Source organism: Schistocerca gregaria, chromosome 3, assembly GCF_023897955.1.
Source record: "Schistocerca gregaria isolate iqSchGreg1 chromosome 3, iqSchGreg1.2, whole genome shotgun sequence".
NCBI lineage: Eukaryota > Metazoa > Arthropoda > Insecta > Orthoptera > Acrididae > Schistocerca > Schistocerca gregaria.
Genome location: NC_064922.1, coordinates 344,601,658 through 344,615,955, shown reverse-complemented (window position 1 = coordinate 344,615,955; position 14,298 = coordinate 344,601,658). Strand labels below are relative to the sequence as shown.

The 14,298-nt window shown below is 38.1% G+C and overlaps 1 protein-coding gene across 1 annotated transcript in view; it reads right to left on the bottom strand.

Moving 5' to 3' along the window:
- Positions 1-14,298, bottom strand: part of LOC126355741 (tRNA pseudouridine synthase Pus10) — an 87,319-nt gene that overhangs the window by 15,556 nt on the left and 57,465 nt on the right. The window contains exon 8 of the mRNA XM_050006122.1: positions 7,981-8,120. Within this exon, the coding sequence (XP_049862079.1) occupies positions 7,981-8,120 (140 nt within the window). The remainder of the gene's footprint in view (positions 1-7,980; positions 8,121-14,298) is intronic.

Genomic DNA, 14,298 nt, shown 5'->3' with positions numbered 1-14,298 from the left:
TATCAAATAACTCATGATACAAACTGGGCATTAGAGAGTTTGACAACTTTTTTGACTTGGTTAATTATAATTTGGGCAATGCACATTAAATTCTGTCTCTTCAACTATAGAGAAAGAACAGTATCCTCTGCCAATCATTTTTAAAAGCTCTATATCTAATGCTTTACTTTTATTCAATGTGAATAGCTTTATAATACAATAAAACTTGTTCAAATCGGCATGTATATAATTCAGAAATCTGCCCAAACCGTGGAAGTATTTCAGTTCCCATGCATTCAGTGCACTTTTATTTGCTGATTTTTTGTATAAAGTGGAATGTGTCTAATGCAGAAACAGAAAGCAAATCTTAGAACAAACTTAATAATTCACTGTATACGTGGGAAAGGGCCTATACAGTACTACTGTATTACAGTTCATTAGTTATTCACGACTCTACTAGGAATTCACTTATAACACCTCTGTTAAGCGGTGCAAAACCGAGAAAGGGGGTTCAGCGCAGTGCGGTGCTGCTGGTGTGGACCTAAAACTACGCTGCTCTGTGCAACAACAAATAAGTTACACTCAGTGTCGGTACAGTACATTAAAGGAAACAGTTCGTTCGTCAGCGCTCTGTTTGTCAGCTTTCTCATTTTCCTCATTACTGACACACACCAGTGCCTACAGGAACATTGTTGCATATCTACCCACATTCTGCTGAAATGTGTGCAGTGAAAGGGGTGGATATTGTTCTGTTAATCAATGGTTTTACCCGGCAAGGTCATTATTTTCTGCCAGTTTCAGTTGACTAGTAGCACTTTACGGGATACAGTAACATGATGTCGAACAAATGTTTTGTTAACACTTAACTAAAAGATTTACATAATCGAAGTGAGTGAAAAACTTTCTGCCAAGCCAATCCAAACTTTCTGTGTGCAAAATTATGTTGTGTTTCAAATGCGATAAAACACAAATTTATGAGATTTTAATAAATAAGGATAAGATTCAGGATGAATGGATGAAAGGGAACGGGCAGATGAAAAGAAAGGCGAAGAAGAGCGGGCAAAAAACTGATCTTTATCTGGACCCATGTTGTGGAGTGAGGCTCTGAAAGTCGCTAAAGAGCTTGGATTATGGAGTTTAAGGCATCCACAGGATGGCTGGACAGTTTAGTTCCAAAGCTAGGCACAATATCATGTGGAATGGAATGTGTAGGGAAGCTAAGGATGCGCAGGAAGGTGTAGCAACAGAATGGAAGACAATACTGTCCAACTTCATTGTGAATTATGACCCGAAAGACATGTTCAATGCCGATGAAATGGGGCTGTCTTATCATCCAAGGAAAGACTGACTGTACTGCTGGGTGGAAACATGTTAGGTGAAATGGAGAAACCACTGGTGATCGGAAAGATGGCAAAACAGTGTTGTTTAAAAAACAAAGATGTCAGTAAACTTCCAGTCACATGGTGAAGCAGTAAAAAGGTGTAGATGGTGAGTGGTCTTATGGAAGAATGACTGGGCTCTTTAAATGCCAAAATGAAAAAAGGAAATTACCAAGTTCTACTTTTCCTAGACAATGCAACCTGCCCCCGAAAGTAACGTTATCGAATGTTGAATTGGCTTGTTTCCCTCCAGGTTCAACCAGCCTCACACAACCCATGGACCAGGGGGTTATGTACACATTCAAGTGTCATTACAGGCAATTACTGATGCAGCCTTTTATTCTTAGTGTTGAAGACACAAAAAGCGCATTTGCTCTTGCACGGTCAGTTTCTGTCCTGGATGCAGTAAATTGGATTGGCTTGGCAGTGAAGGAAATAAAACCTGAAACTGTCACCAAGTGCTGCAACAAAGCAGGGTTTAAGGGGAGGGGGTTAAGAAGATGTTTCTGTGGCCATCAAAGTTCAAGAAAATGAAGCAGAAATTGCTGAATTAACAAAAATGTGAAACATTCAATGTAGTACAGATGATTACATTTGAAGTGATGACTTTCTGTCAACTCACTCCACTTTTACTTCAGCAACAGAAATCCGCAACACAGAGGATGATGAAGAAGGAACAAAGGAAGAAGAAGAGGAGCAAAATGAAGTCCCTAGAAAAATTAATATGCCTGAAGAATCCATTGCATGCATAAACGATGTTATGCAATTGGCAGCACACACAAATTCTCCCAGCTTGTTGGAACTTTTGTATGTAGCAAAAAATTTCCTAGAAAAAACAATTCTGAACAGGAAGTTAAAACAAGTTTCCCTCCCTGATATGTGACAAAAAAGAGAAATACCAAGCAAATAAACATGAGAATAATACGTATGTACATACAATAATAAACTAATTTAAAGTTTGAGTAAAAATTGGACGTGAAGGGTTATTTATCAATCAGTGTAATACTCCAGTGTTCTATTGTCCAATATACAGTAACTGAATATCTATTGTGCTGGAGTGAAGGTACATAAATACAGTATATGCATAATTAAAAATTTTTACTGTACTTTTGTGAATGATATTAGACAAATTTTACACAGCCAGTGAGTTTTGTGTAATAAAGAAACTTGTCCAGTTTTGAAAATTATTTTAGTCCCAGGCAATTCTGTTTTGAGCAAGTTTTACTGTATTAAAAAAAAATTCTTATCAGTTGTAAATGAAAAGCAGTTGAGGCTGAGGCACCACAAAAGGAATTAAATCAGGACTTGGTCCAGAACCTGACGACACAGATGGGCTGGATACAGCTTGAGACGCAATTTGCCTTTCTGGGATGACACCTTTACCCAAGGTGGAAGCAGACATCAGTGAGAATGGTTCACGAGAAATGATTTCTCAAATTTCTGCATCAACTGATGGTGATCTTGATTGGTTTCCTGACCCACATCATTCCAGAGGTACTGTACGATGCTTTGATTTTAGATGGCTCTTCAGGTTTCATGACAAGCAAGAAGCCATGGCAGTTATTTCCTGGCAGTAGCAGCATTTTCCTTTTTCTTCCATTTTGGTAAAATGGTACCAAACCTCACTCGTAATTCTTCTATACAAAGACAATGTGGATGACATACTGTTGCACAGCACTGAAAAGTACATTGGTAAAATGAAAATATTTACTATTAAGATACTCATTTTAAATTGCAAAATTTTAAAGCGAGAACAAACATACATGCAGTACATTCTATAATCAGAAGTTATAAAGAAGGATGTAGAATGTTATGATCTGCAAAATCTAGACCTACAATCATGAAGTTCATATCATATATGAAATGGTTTGAAATAGTCAGTGATTAAGAAACTCATTAAGACAAGCCTGATAATATGAGAAGATTTCACTGCTGAGAGACAAAAATTTTGAATAATATGATATCCAAATTTAGGCTACATAGTGTGTGGACAAGAGATGGCAGGATAATGGCGAGGATGAAGGCTGGAAAAAAAGCAGTGCATATGAACTGTAAAGCCTGTGCTTTAGGAGCTACAAACTTTTCTATTGGTGCAGCCACTAGTGCGACCAGTGCATCTGAACTGTTAATGGAGAATATATGTGATCATCACTTTCAACTCATTTTGACAAGCTCCAACACATATTTCAGAATATTGGCATCCATGTCTTTCACCTAATGAATGTGGGCACCGGACTCAAGCCAAGTATGCTCTCTAGTTACCTAAATATACACTCCACTGTCCTAAGACACTACAGAAGTACCAGTTGAGCAGGTGGAGTAGTGGCATACCTCTAATTTGCCTAATGTGCATTCTCTACAAACCTCTGAAAGTAGGTGTGATAGTCTGTAAACCGACGTTTCGAAATTTGATTTGACTTGGGAGCGTATAAATAACACTAGGAACACTAACATAAATATTCTGCCCCTTCACTGTCAAATTCAAGTGTGTAGTTTCTTCTTCAAATCTAATAGTATTTCAGCTTGCACCTACCCACAATGCAGCCTATAGTCTGTCCCCCATACATATATTTGCCACAAAATCCACAAGCAAAGAAATTCATACCTGGAATATCACAATATTAAATTCATGACTTATTCTTAAAATATGCAAGGAATAAACAGTGCCACGATACAGAAACTTTAAGTGTATTAGCGCACCTGAACTTGCAGCAAGAGACACGAGATAATTTGGGAGACGACTTCCATACAATCCCTGAGTGTGAAAGACCAACTCCATCGATTTACTACCAAACTAACTATATTACACATTAAATATGCTCCTCCAAAGACTGGAAACCAGAAGGGAAAACCTGCAACTTGTCTAATGGAAGAGCTAAAACAGTTCACAAATCTTCGAGACACTGCACATCAGACTTACAAACAACCTCCTAACCTTGAAAATAAAACTAGAAAGCAAACAGTCAATCAGTCTGAGAGAAATGATAACTAAGACATGCCAATACATTAACCTGAAACGTAAAGATCTGCTGCTCTGTGGAAAAGCTTTGTGGTCTAGGGAACAGCAGGCACAGTGGAAGATGCAGCTGATCCCTTTGTCCCAACCAAGGAACTAAACCAGTACTTAACTTTAGTGACAACCTTCACGGAACTGTAAACAAAACATAAACTTACTGATTATTTCATGGAGGTACATGATGGTAGTCGCGAAAAATTTTTTCTTGAACTGACAACACAGTCGAAAAATCCTTCAGCTTAGCATTTGCAGTACAGGACGGCATCACAGTCCAAATGATCAAGCATACTGTTGACCCACTATTGCTTATAATAACTACTGCTCCCTAGACCATGAATCTCTTGCCTAGACAACACAGCAGAAACACTCATCCCCGTCAGAATACAAGCACTATGGATCTGAATGTTAAGAAGAGTAGCTGGATACATTCTGTCTGACGAGAGAGAGAATGTAGACATCAGAAAAGAGCTAAGAGTGAAAAACATAAATGGGCAGATTAAAGAATACAGAAACAACTGGAAGGATTATGTCACAAGAATAGAAGACAACAGATTGCCAAAACTGATTATAATTATTACCCCATGGGCAGAAGATATTTAGGAAGACAAAGGAAAATCAACAATTTCAACCAATAGGGCATAACAAATGACTGATACATGCAGAGAGAAGAAGAAGAGACACCATATTAAAAATATTATGATTTTTTAAGTAACTGTGGTTTCAATAAGTTTTGTAATTATACATAAAACTCTGGTCTGATGTAAGAAGACTCCTGTTCAGATTAAATGAATGAATAAAAAATTAAACATAATATACAGGTTGTCCCAGGATAAATGGTCAATATTCAAGGGTATGACAGGAACAATCACTTGAAGCAAAAGACTTCCTGTGGACATATGCTCTATTCTGAATGGTTTCCAAGACAGAACATATTTAATGTATATTGTTACTTATTTTGTTTATTGTTCAGTACATTGTCACTGTCTACAATGTACCATAGTAGTGTAGGACATGTGGTCTATCAAGTTTGGAAAACTACTGCAAATTGGCTTACCTACACCAATACGCATGCACATTGTGAAAGATTTTCCGTTTTCTCTCCCTCTCTTGACACAACCTGTAAGTCCTTGAGCAAAAATGAATAGAATCTTTTTAAAGGAAATTTAATGTAGTTTAATTTTGTACTGTGACAAGTTTTCACTAGAGGTCAGAGATTTCGTTTTATTCAAGAAAAGTATATAACAGTAGCTTAAATATGTTCCATCTCAGAAAACAACTGGGAATAGGGTATATTTTCATACATAGTTTTTGCTTCAAATGATTGTTCCTGCCATATCTCTGAATATTGACCATGTCTCCTGAGACAGCCTTTATACATATGGACTATCATGTATGTTAAAATAACTGTGTGTTATACATACCATTATATTTAGTATCCTGTCCATGCACAGTAATTAAAACCTACATAAAGGCTAACAACACACCAACAATAGCAACTATAAATGCAAGAGACATAGAAGAAGACATAGTAATACACCTAAAAGAACTCTCGCAACAACAAAACAGAAGAGCAACATCACAATATAACAACTAGAACAAATCAAATAAGCTTACAAAGAATAAAGAGCTGAATTTGGATGGAGAGGTGCTCAGTCAAGAAAGCGAGTTGCAAGTTGTATCACTGTGCCAAGAGGGCAGACAACAGTGATGCCTCAAGTCACCATGTGGTCTGCTCTGTGCGATCTCATCCATTAGAGCAGCATGGAGCAGTGAGCTAGCTCGCAATCTGATCCATGAGAGTGGTGAGGAGTAGTGAGCTAAAGAGCGACACTGCAATCTAATTCTTGAGAATGATGGCAGCCGAGTAGTGAGCTAGTGAGATGGCCTGGGGTGACTGGTGAAAGTGGTGGGAAGCCTGAGCTATTGGGAGGGGGTGACACTTGGATTGCTTTGATTGCACAACGGTTGAAGACAGCAGCTTTTATGATCACTGGCAATGCTAAGTCAAAGGATAAGAAGTAACAACTCACTCAAAAGTATGTAAACGTTTATTTAGCTTCTGAAATGTGAGATATTCTTTTGAAATCAAGAGCAGAACATGATGCTGGAAATGTTTTCTGCCTTAAAGTATCATACTGAAGCACTTTTGTCTCGTTTGCCCCATTAGCTGTGAAGTCAATACAGCGGAGTGTGAAGAAAAGGGGTTCACTTTCGATTCCTGATTTGGTCAAAGAGTATTTTTCCACTCAGAGATTTGATGTACCATTGTGTTATATTTACTTACATATCATCATAATTAGTATTACTATTCATGTGTCTGTATGGTTACTGCCCGACAGCCAATATATTGAAAGAAAAAATGAGCTTGCTTTATTTTCTGCTTTCATGGAAGAGAAAAGCTTCATGCACTAGTAAGGTATGCAAATCCACATGTGTATAACACACTTTTTGTAGCTTAGGAAATGTTTTCTTAAGGATGTGGGGTGTGGCACTGTTGCAGCAGCCTAGCGTAGAATTTTCACCCCATTTATTACAGCCACCATAGACGCATTTTGAAATCATTCATTTTTTCCGAATCTTTAGAAAGATCTGGCTCTCTGAATGAATTCAGCAGCAGACTGCCCATCTCTAGCCATAAAACGACAGAGTACTCTGCAGGGTATACAGAATTGTGATAGTGGTTGAGACTGTTGTCAGTACAATATGAACACAATTTTATTTCAATTAAGTATGCAATATTACTAATATTTTTATGAAATTTGGAATATTTTTAAAAGTACAGCAGTCAACTGATGGCCTTAGTACAACATAAAGTTCCTAATTTTTTAAGCAAATACACCATTTTCTTTACAAAAGTTTGGAGTGACTTAATAGTTCTTAAAATAAAAAATGTAAAATTTAAAATTACGGATGCACCTGTGGCTGTTGTCAGTACACTAGTGTTATGGATAAAATTTTATTACCAAATGTGTAATGTTACAACTGCTTCTTATCAAGACTGGAATAATTTTAAAAGTTTTAAAAAAAATGAAAATTTGTAATGTTTGTATCAAATGTGATTGTGAAATTGAGAGGCACACAAAAATTAGATGTACTATTTTAAATAAGTGGAATCACATTGGTGCTGTGGCATGACAAAAGTGTGCAGGAGCACAAATTAAACACTGATGGCACCCATCAAGTACACTCAACCACATTTGCCAAGATGACCTACAGTATGGAAGCCAACTATGCCAAGGACAGATTGTTCGAATGTATACTATTAGAACAGAAGAAATCTTTTATATATTACACTGGAACTGTTTTACAATCACATGATAAAGACACATGTATGCCATAGCTATTGTAATGAAATTCTGTGACCTGTACATAGCGGATACTTGAGAATGTTCATATATTTCAACCTTTTGTATTTATAGTTTTCATCACTGATGTACTTTTTGGCATAGGCAACAGTTCAAAAATAAATAGACCATTAAGAAATACGCAAGCAGCTGTGACAGGAAACTAAATAAGTAATAAAATATTCTCACTGCTCCTCTATGCCACCACAATGTCATTATTACACGAATAATGTTTTCGTGAGGATCTGATTGTGAAACTTACCAAGACATCAAGGGCCAGTATGTCGACTTGCACACCACCAAGTAACTGACCAAGGTCAGGTGTTGTTCGACCAAAATCGCCATGCACAAACTCCTTAATGTATGTTCCAGCCTGTGCCATCACCTCCAGTTTGAAAAGGCCTAAACAGAACAAGAAACTATTTAGTAGATTATCTTACAGCCAAGTAGTTACAGAGATTGGTAAGGTACAGTGACAAACAGAGAACAAGTTCTTCTCATTGTTAATTAAGCTTCAAATGATGCCAATTATTTCTGGTGACACATCAACAGAATGAAATTCCAGGAGCTAGCAGCAGCTAATTCTAGTAAAGTCAAACTGGCCACATTTATTTTATAATGAGTAACAACAGAGACAGTTGCTCTTGTAAAAGATTCTCTGTGACACAGTGTGCACAATTAAAATTCAGATTGAAGTAGTAGTGTGTGTATACTCATCTTCTACCATGATAATCAGCAATTAAAGTGTATGTTTCCAAATTGTTTATACTTGTAAGCCTATAAAGAAAATACTGCCCCCTTCTCAAGAGTTTGTTCCACAAGTATTACGAGCACCGGAAAATATTTGTAAAACCATACAAATGAAAAGCTGCTTTTCATTTATTCCTCTTTACTATAGGGGATACAAAAGTCACACTTCAATACTTGATTTTAACATAGTATCTATGTAATATTGTGAACCCTGCCCCTTTCTTCCTTGTATCAAGAATGCTACTTTACAACAGAGGAAAATGTCCATAACTTGTTGTAACACTGTCAATTATGATACTGCAATGCCTGTGTTGTTAAGAACAAAGCAGTGTTCCTTTGGACAAGCATGCTTGTGTGAAACAACAGGCACTGTGGTGACTTCAACTGTTATCAAATACACAAAATGTATTTGCAGGTGTGAATATGAACAACCATCAGTTGTATAAGGGAATGACAACAATGAAAATCTGTGTCGGACTGGGACTGAAACACGGATTTCCCACTTTACATAAGCAGTGGACTTAATCACTTTGGCCTCAATGCACAACCCACAGCCAGACCCAAACTTATACGCCCACATTCCTGCATCACAACTTGTACTTGTAAATTTGTGCCAGACAAACATACAGCTGATGGTTGTTCGTATTCACAACAGCGAATACATTTCATGTATTCCATGGCTGCTGTAGTCGCCGCAGGTGGGCAAACATGTCCGAAGGAATACTGCAATGTTATTCTTAACAACACAAGTACTGCAATATCGTGTTCAACCCTCGATACCAGATGGCAACTTTCAACTGAAACGTCCTCCCCTGCACAGGAATTACATAATATGTGTACAAGTTCAGGTTCTGATGCAGGAATGATGACATATGGAAATCTGTGTCTGGTGCACGGATAGCTGAAGCGGTTAAGGCTATCGCTTGCGTGAAGCAGGAAATCTGGGTTTGAGTCCCGGACCAGCACAAATTTTCATTATTGTCACTCCCTTATACAACTGTAGGTTGTTCATATTGGAATACATTTCATGTACTGCAAAATATATTGTTGATGGTGGTTTTTGTGAAACCTTCAATTCCAATCTGCTGGTACACTATTTGTCAAAGATTTGATGCTTGTGGAAACTGGCTTGACAATTAGTCACTGCTGGATTTTGAGAACATGAACTGTGGCGGTATGTGTACACAAAATACATTATATCAAGAGAGTTATCACACCACAAACATTAGCTGCAAAAACTCACAATCCTTTTATGGCCACAAACTGTTGCTCCCAACTTCCTGAAGTTGTGAACATTCCACAACCACAATGAGCATGTTTAATTCAGGAGAGATGAAGTAATATGATGTCCTTGAGTGGAGCAAAACAGTGAGTTACGGACACAGACTTAATGTCACAAAAAATGTGTTTGTTATTTAGTACAGAAGGAAGTCCACATAACATAGTGGCATTTGCACTGGCTTCCATGTAGAGTTTGCATAACTCTGTTGTTTCATTGACACAATTTCACCATTTCTGAGTTTTGATACTTGCCATTTTCTTACTGCCTTGGCACATCTCATTATACAATGAGGTGACAAAAGTCATTAGATACCTCCTAATATCGTGTTGGATCTCCTTCTGCCCAGGGCAGCACAGCAATTTGACATGGCATGGACGCAATAAGTTGTTGGAAGTCCCCTGCAGAAATACTGAGCCATACTGCCTCTATAGCCTTCCATAATTGCAAAAGTATTGCTGGTGTAGGATTCTGGGCACAAACTGACCTACTGATTATGTCCCATAAATGTTCGATTGGATTCATATTGGGCAGCCTGAGCGGCCAAATCATTAGGTCAAATTGTACAGAATGTTCTTCAAATCAATTACAAACAATTGTGGCCTAGTGACATGGCACACTGTCATCAACAAAAATTCCACTGTTGTCTGGCAAAATGAACCCACGAATGGCTGCACATCATCTCCAAGTAACCAAACATACCAGAGGACCCAATCCATTTCAAATAAGCATAGCCCACACCATTATGGGGCAACCACCAGCTCTTACCAACTAAAATCTGGACTCATCTGACCAGGTCACAGTTTTCCAGTTGTCTGGGGTCTAACCAAAATGCCCACGAGCCTAGGAGAGGTGCTGCAGGTGATGTCATGCTGCTAGCAAAAGCAATCACATCAGTTGTCTGCTGCCATAGCCCATTAACACAAGATTTTACAGCAATGTCCTTATGGATACGTTACTCATAGATCCCACATTGATTTCTGCAGTTATTTCAAACAACGTTGTTTGTCTGTTAGCAATGACAAGTCTATACAAACGCCACGTTCTTGGTTGTTAAGTGAAGGCCAATGGCTAATGTATTGTCAATTGTGAGAGGTAATGCCTGATATTGAATTTGCTAACATTTTCTGAAATGCCATAATCAATTTGGAAATGTTTTCACATGAATCATCCGAGTGCGAATGGCAGCTCTGCCAATGTACTGCCCTTTTATATCTTGTGTACATGATACTTCTGCCATCTATATGTGCACATATCATCAGCACATGATTTTTGTCATCTCGGTGTAGATGACATTATTTTCAAATTATTCTGATAATTATAAATTCGATTTGCATACTTCAAACTCTCAATCTCCTTGATAGCATTTCTTAGGATTTAACACTATCCTCTATAGGTATGGCAGCAGTCTCTTGATTCTGTCACTAGTTCAGATACAACTCCCACTCTTGAGTGTGATATGTAGGGGCTTTAAAAAGTAAATTACACTTTATGGCAAGCCAAGTACTTTCACTAAATGCTGCACTACACTTCAAAGTGTCAAAGAAATGTGATATTATTTCTCAATATAGTCACCAAGATTCCCCGTTAGCAACAGTCAGAACGTTCTGCCAATCATTCAACTCCTTGACAATAAAAATCTGCTCCTTGGTCATGGGCTCATTCAAGAACCACTGCGCGAATGTCCTCATCGTTGGAAAGTGTTTCCATCCTGATGTTCCTACAGTCTGCCAAAAAGATAGAAATTGCATGGTGCAAGATTTGAACTTCCCAATCAGCATCATCTGTGTCTGTGTGGCCTTGGACAAATTATTGGCATCATTTCTTACGGCTGGTGTGACATTGCATTTGGTTCATATATTGCCAATATTTAGTGAATCTGGATGCAATTTTGACATTTCTGCACATAACAATTACACTATCCTGCATATTTTAATGTTAGAGTATGTTTCCAGTTGCCACACTATTTCATTTCCATATTGTGATGCAACTGTTTTTGTACTGCACCAGAACTCTACAAGAAACTTGGAACATGTGCTCTCTTCTAACAATGCACCACTCTTGTTGCACAATGTTCTTAGCATGAGACAAAATGTGAAACTTACTTTCTGAAGTACCCTAAATACTTTGTGTCATATACAGTAGCACCCTGGCAAGAAACGTGACACAAGTCCTAAAATGGCAGTTTTTAGTTTAGTCGCTGAAAAATGTGCGTGAAGTGCCCTAAAGTGCACAAAAAGTCAAATGGAATTTACACCAACATTACTTACCTGAAATTTAAAGGAAGGTTATACTATTTCACCATAAGTTTTAAAGAATTTACTCTTTACATTGTGATTTCTCAGGTATTGCTTTTCTGCGCTGTGTCACTGTGATTGCCAGGGAGAGGTATATGCTTGTTGTTTGTCATCACACGAATTCAGAGATACCAGTACTTAAAATTTAATGGCAGACTACAAGTAATGTCCCACATTAAAAAAATTTAATGGCAGACTACAAGCAATATCCCACATTAAAAAAAATTAAATAAAAAACTCAGTAACTGCCAGAAAAAGAGCACAAAAAAACCATCAACTGATAGTAAATCTTTGGATGATTAATTTGACACTTCATTGTCTGGTTTCACTTTGAATCTGTGTGACAATATTGGAAATTAGCTCTGCATATATGCATTTTATACTCATTTAATTCAGTTTCTTTTCTTTCAGTATGATGCCACTTCTACTGTACTTATACATTCAAAGATGTGCAGATTACATACAAAAAGGCTGATGTATCACTGTTTAGTTATTCATTCACTGTGCAACTAAAGGGGGTGGGGGTGGTGGGGAGGGGGGGGACACATCTCATCCTCAAAATGTCATACAACCTCTCAATACTGCAGGACTGAAAGCCACGTGTTGTGGAGACATTGAAGCACATAGAATTGTACAGTAAATAGTGTATTCTAAAATTAGACATCCATGTTTACCATTAACAATGCTGCTGTAAATGAACACTGTATTTTACACAACTGCAATAGACAGCCACATAAAGAAGTAGTCTTGCAGCAGAAACATACCTTTAAAAGTAGACTATTGGAACATATGAGCTTTCAAAGTTCTTCATCGGACAAAAGACAAACATATACACATTCATAAACCCACAACTCACATACTTTCCAACAATCTAATTTCAAGTGTCCCTGTCTGCTAGTCAATCACATTTGAAGGCATACAGATACAAGAGTTTGGATCACTGGGAGATTATTTTGTTTTGCATATACACTGCCTCCAAAAAACTGAATTGCACAGAAGGGGAGGAGAAAATGAAATGAAACTTCACTTGCTGAGAGAGTATGTGATGCTATTAAAACAAGTCTACAAAGAACTTGGCAGTATGAGCCCCTTATCAGCATGATGTTGTACCACGTCAGTTCTGTATGCATGCACTGATCCATTTAGAAAGGGAATCATAAAACCATCATACCATCACCTGAAGCCCACAACTGTTGTCCTCGATATCCTGGATAATGGTGCTGGGACAGAGTTGATGTCCAAGCCTATCCAACATTTTCCATCAGGGAGAGATCTAGAGTGTTATTGGCCATGGAGTACCTTAAATCATTGGCCATGGAGTACCTTAAATCATGTAGACAGCTCAGAGACATGTTTCATAAGTGAATAAGCACTGGCCCATTGCAAATAGTAATATGTTACTGTTGTATCAGAGCTAATACAGTATGACACATGATGTCTGTGGACGTACCGTAATGTCGTCATGGATACCTCAGTCACTATCTGCCATGACCTGAAGTCATGCCAGAGGGTCCCTACATCATGTGAGGAGTAACAAACTTGTATCTTTCAAAATGTTGGAAGGATAGGACCTGTCCTCAGGTTTCCACCCTATTCACCATTGATAGTCACCAGGGCAGGGCAGAACCATGATTCATTACTAAACGCAAGCCATGCTTCCTAGTCATGGCATCATTCCAAACAAAGCTGTTTCTGTTATGGTGCTGAAGGTAGCCTACTCTTGGAACAGTAGAACCCGAGCCTGCCTGCTACTAGTCTCTGACCTATGGTACAGGATGACACAGAAATTTGAAGGGAACTCATTATAGGCACAGATGACAATAGGTTACAATGTGGTTGGTGCATGATATGACTTCTGTTGTGGTCAGACATGGTTAATTGGAACTATGAGAAATATTAGGCCTGACTTCACATTACAATGCAGGCCAACACTGTGCCACTGTCACATTCGAACACCCTAAACACCTGGATACTGCACAATTCAACAAGCTGGCCAAATCGACACCCACAATGAAGCCTTGTTCAAACTGTTGGGTGTTAATAATAATGTCCCACATTAGTAGGTAGCACCTCTGTGTCCTTCACATTGATCACTCGACACCCGATGTTGTTCATGCCCATTATATACCCTACCAGGCCCAATAACAATCCTAACATGAAATCCAATTATGCACTTTGGTGGCTGTCTTGCCTGCTGCAGAGAATTGCAACTTTTATCATTTACATACCCGACCTTGTGTTTGGGTGCTTCACT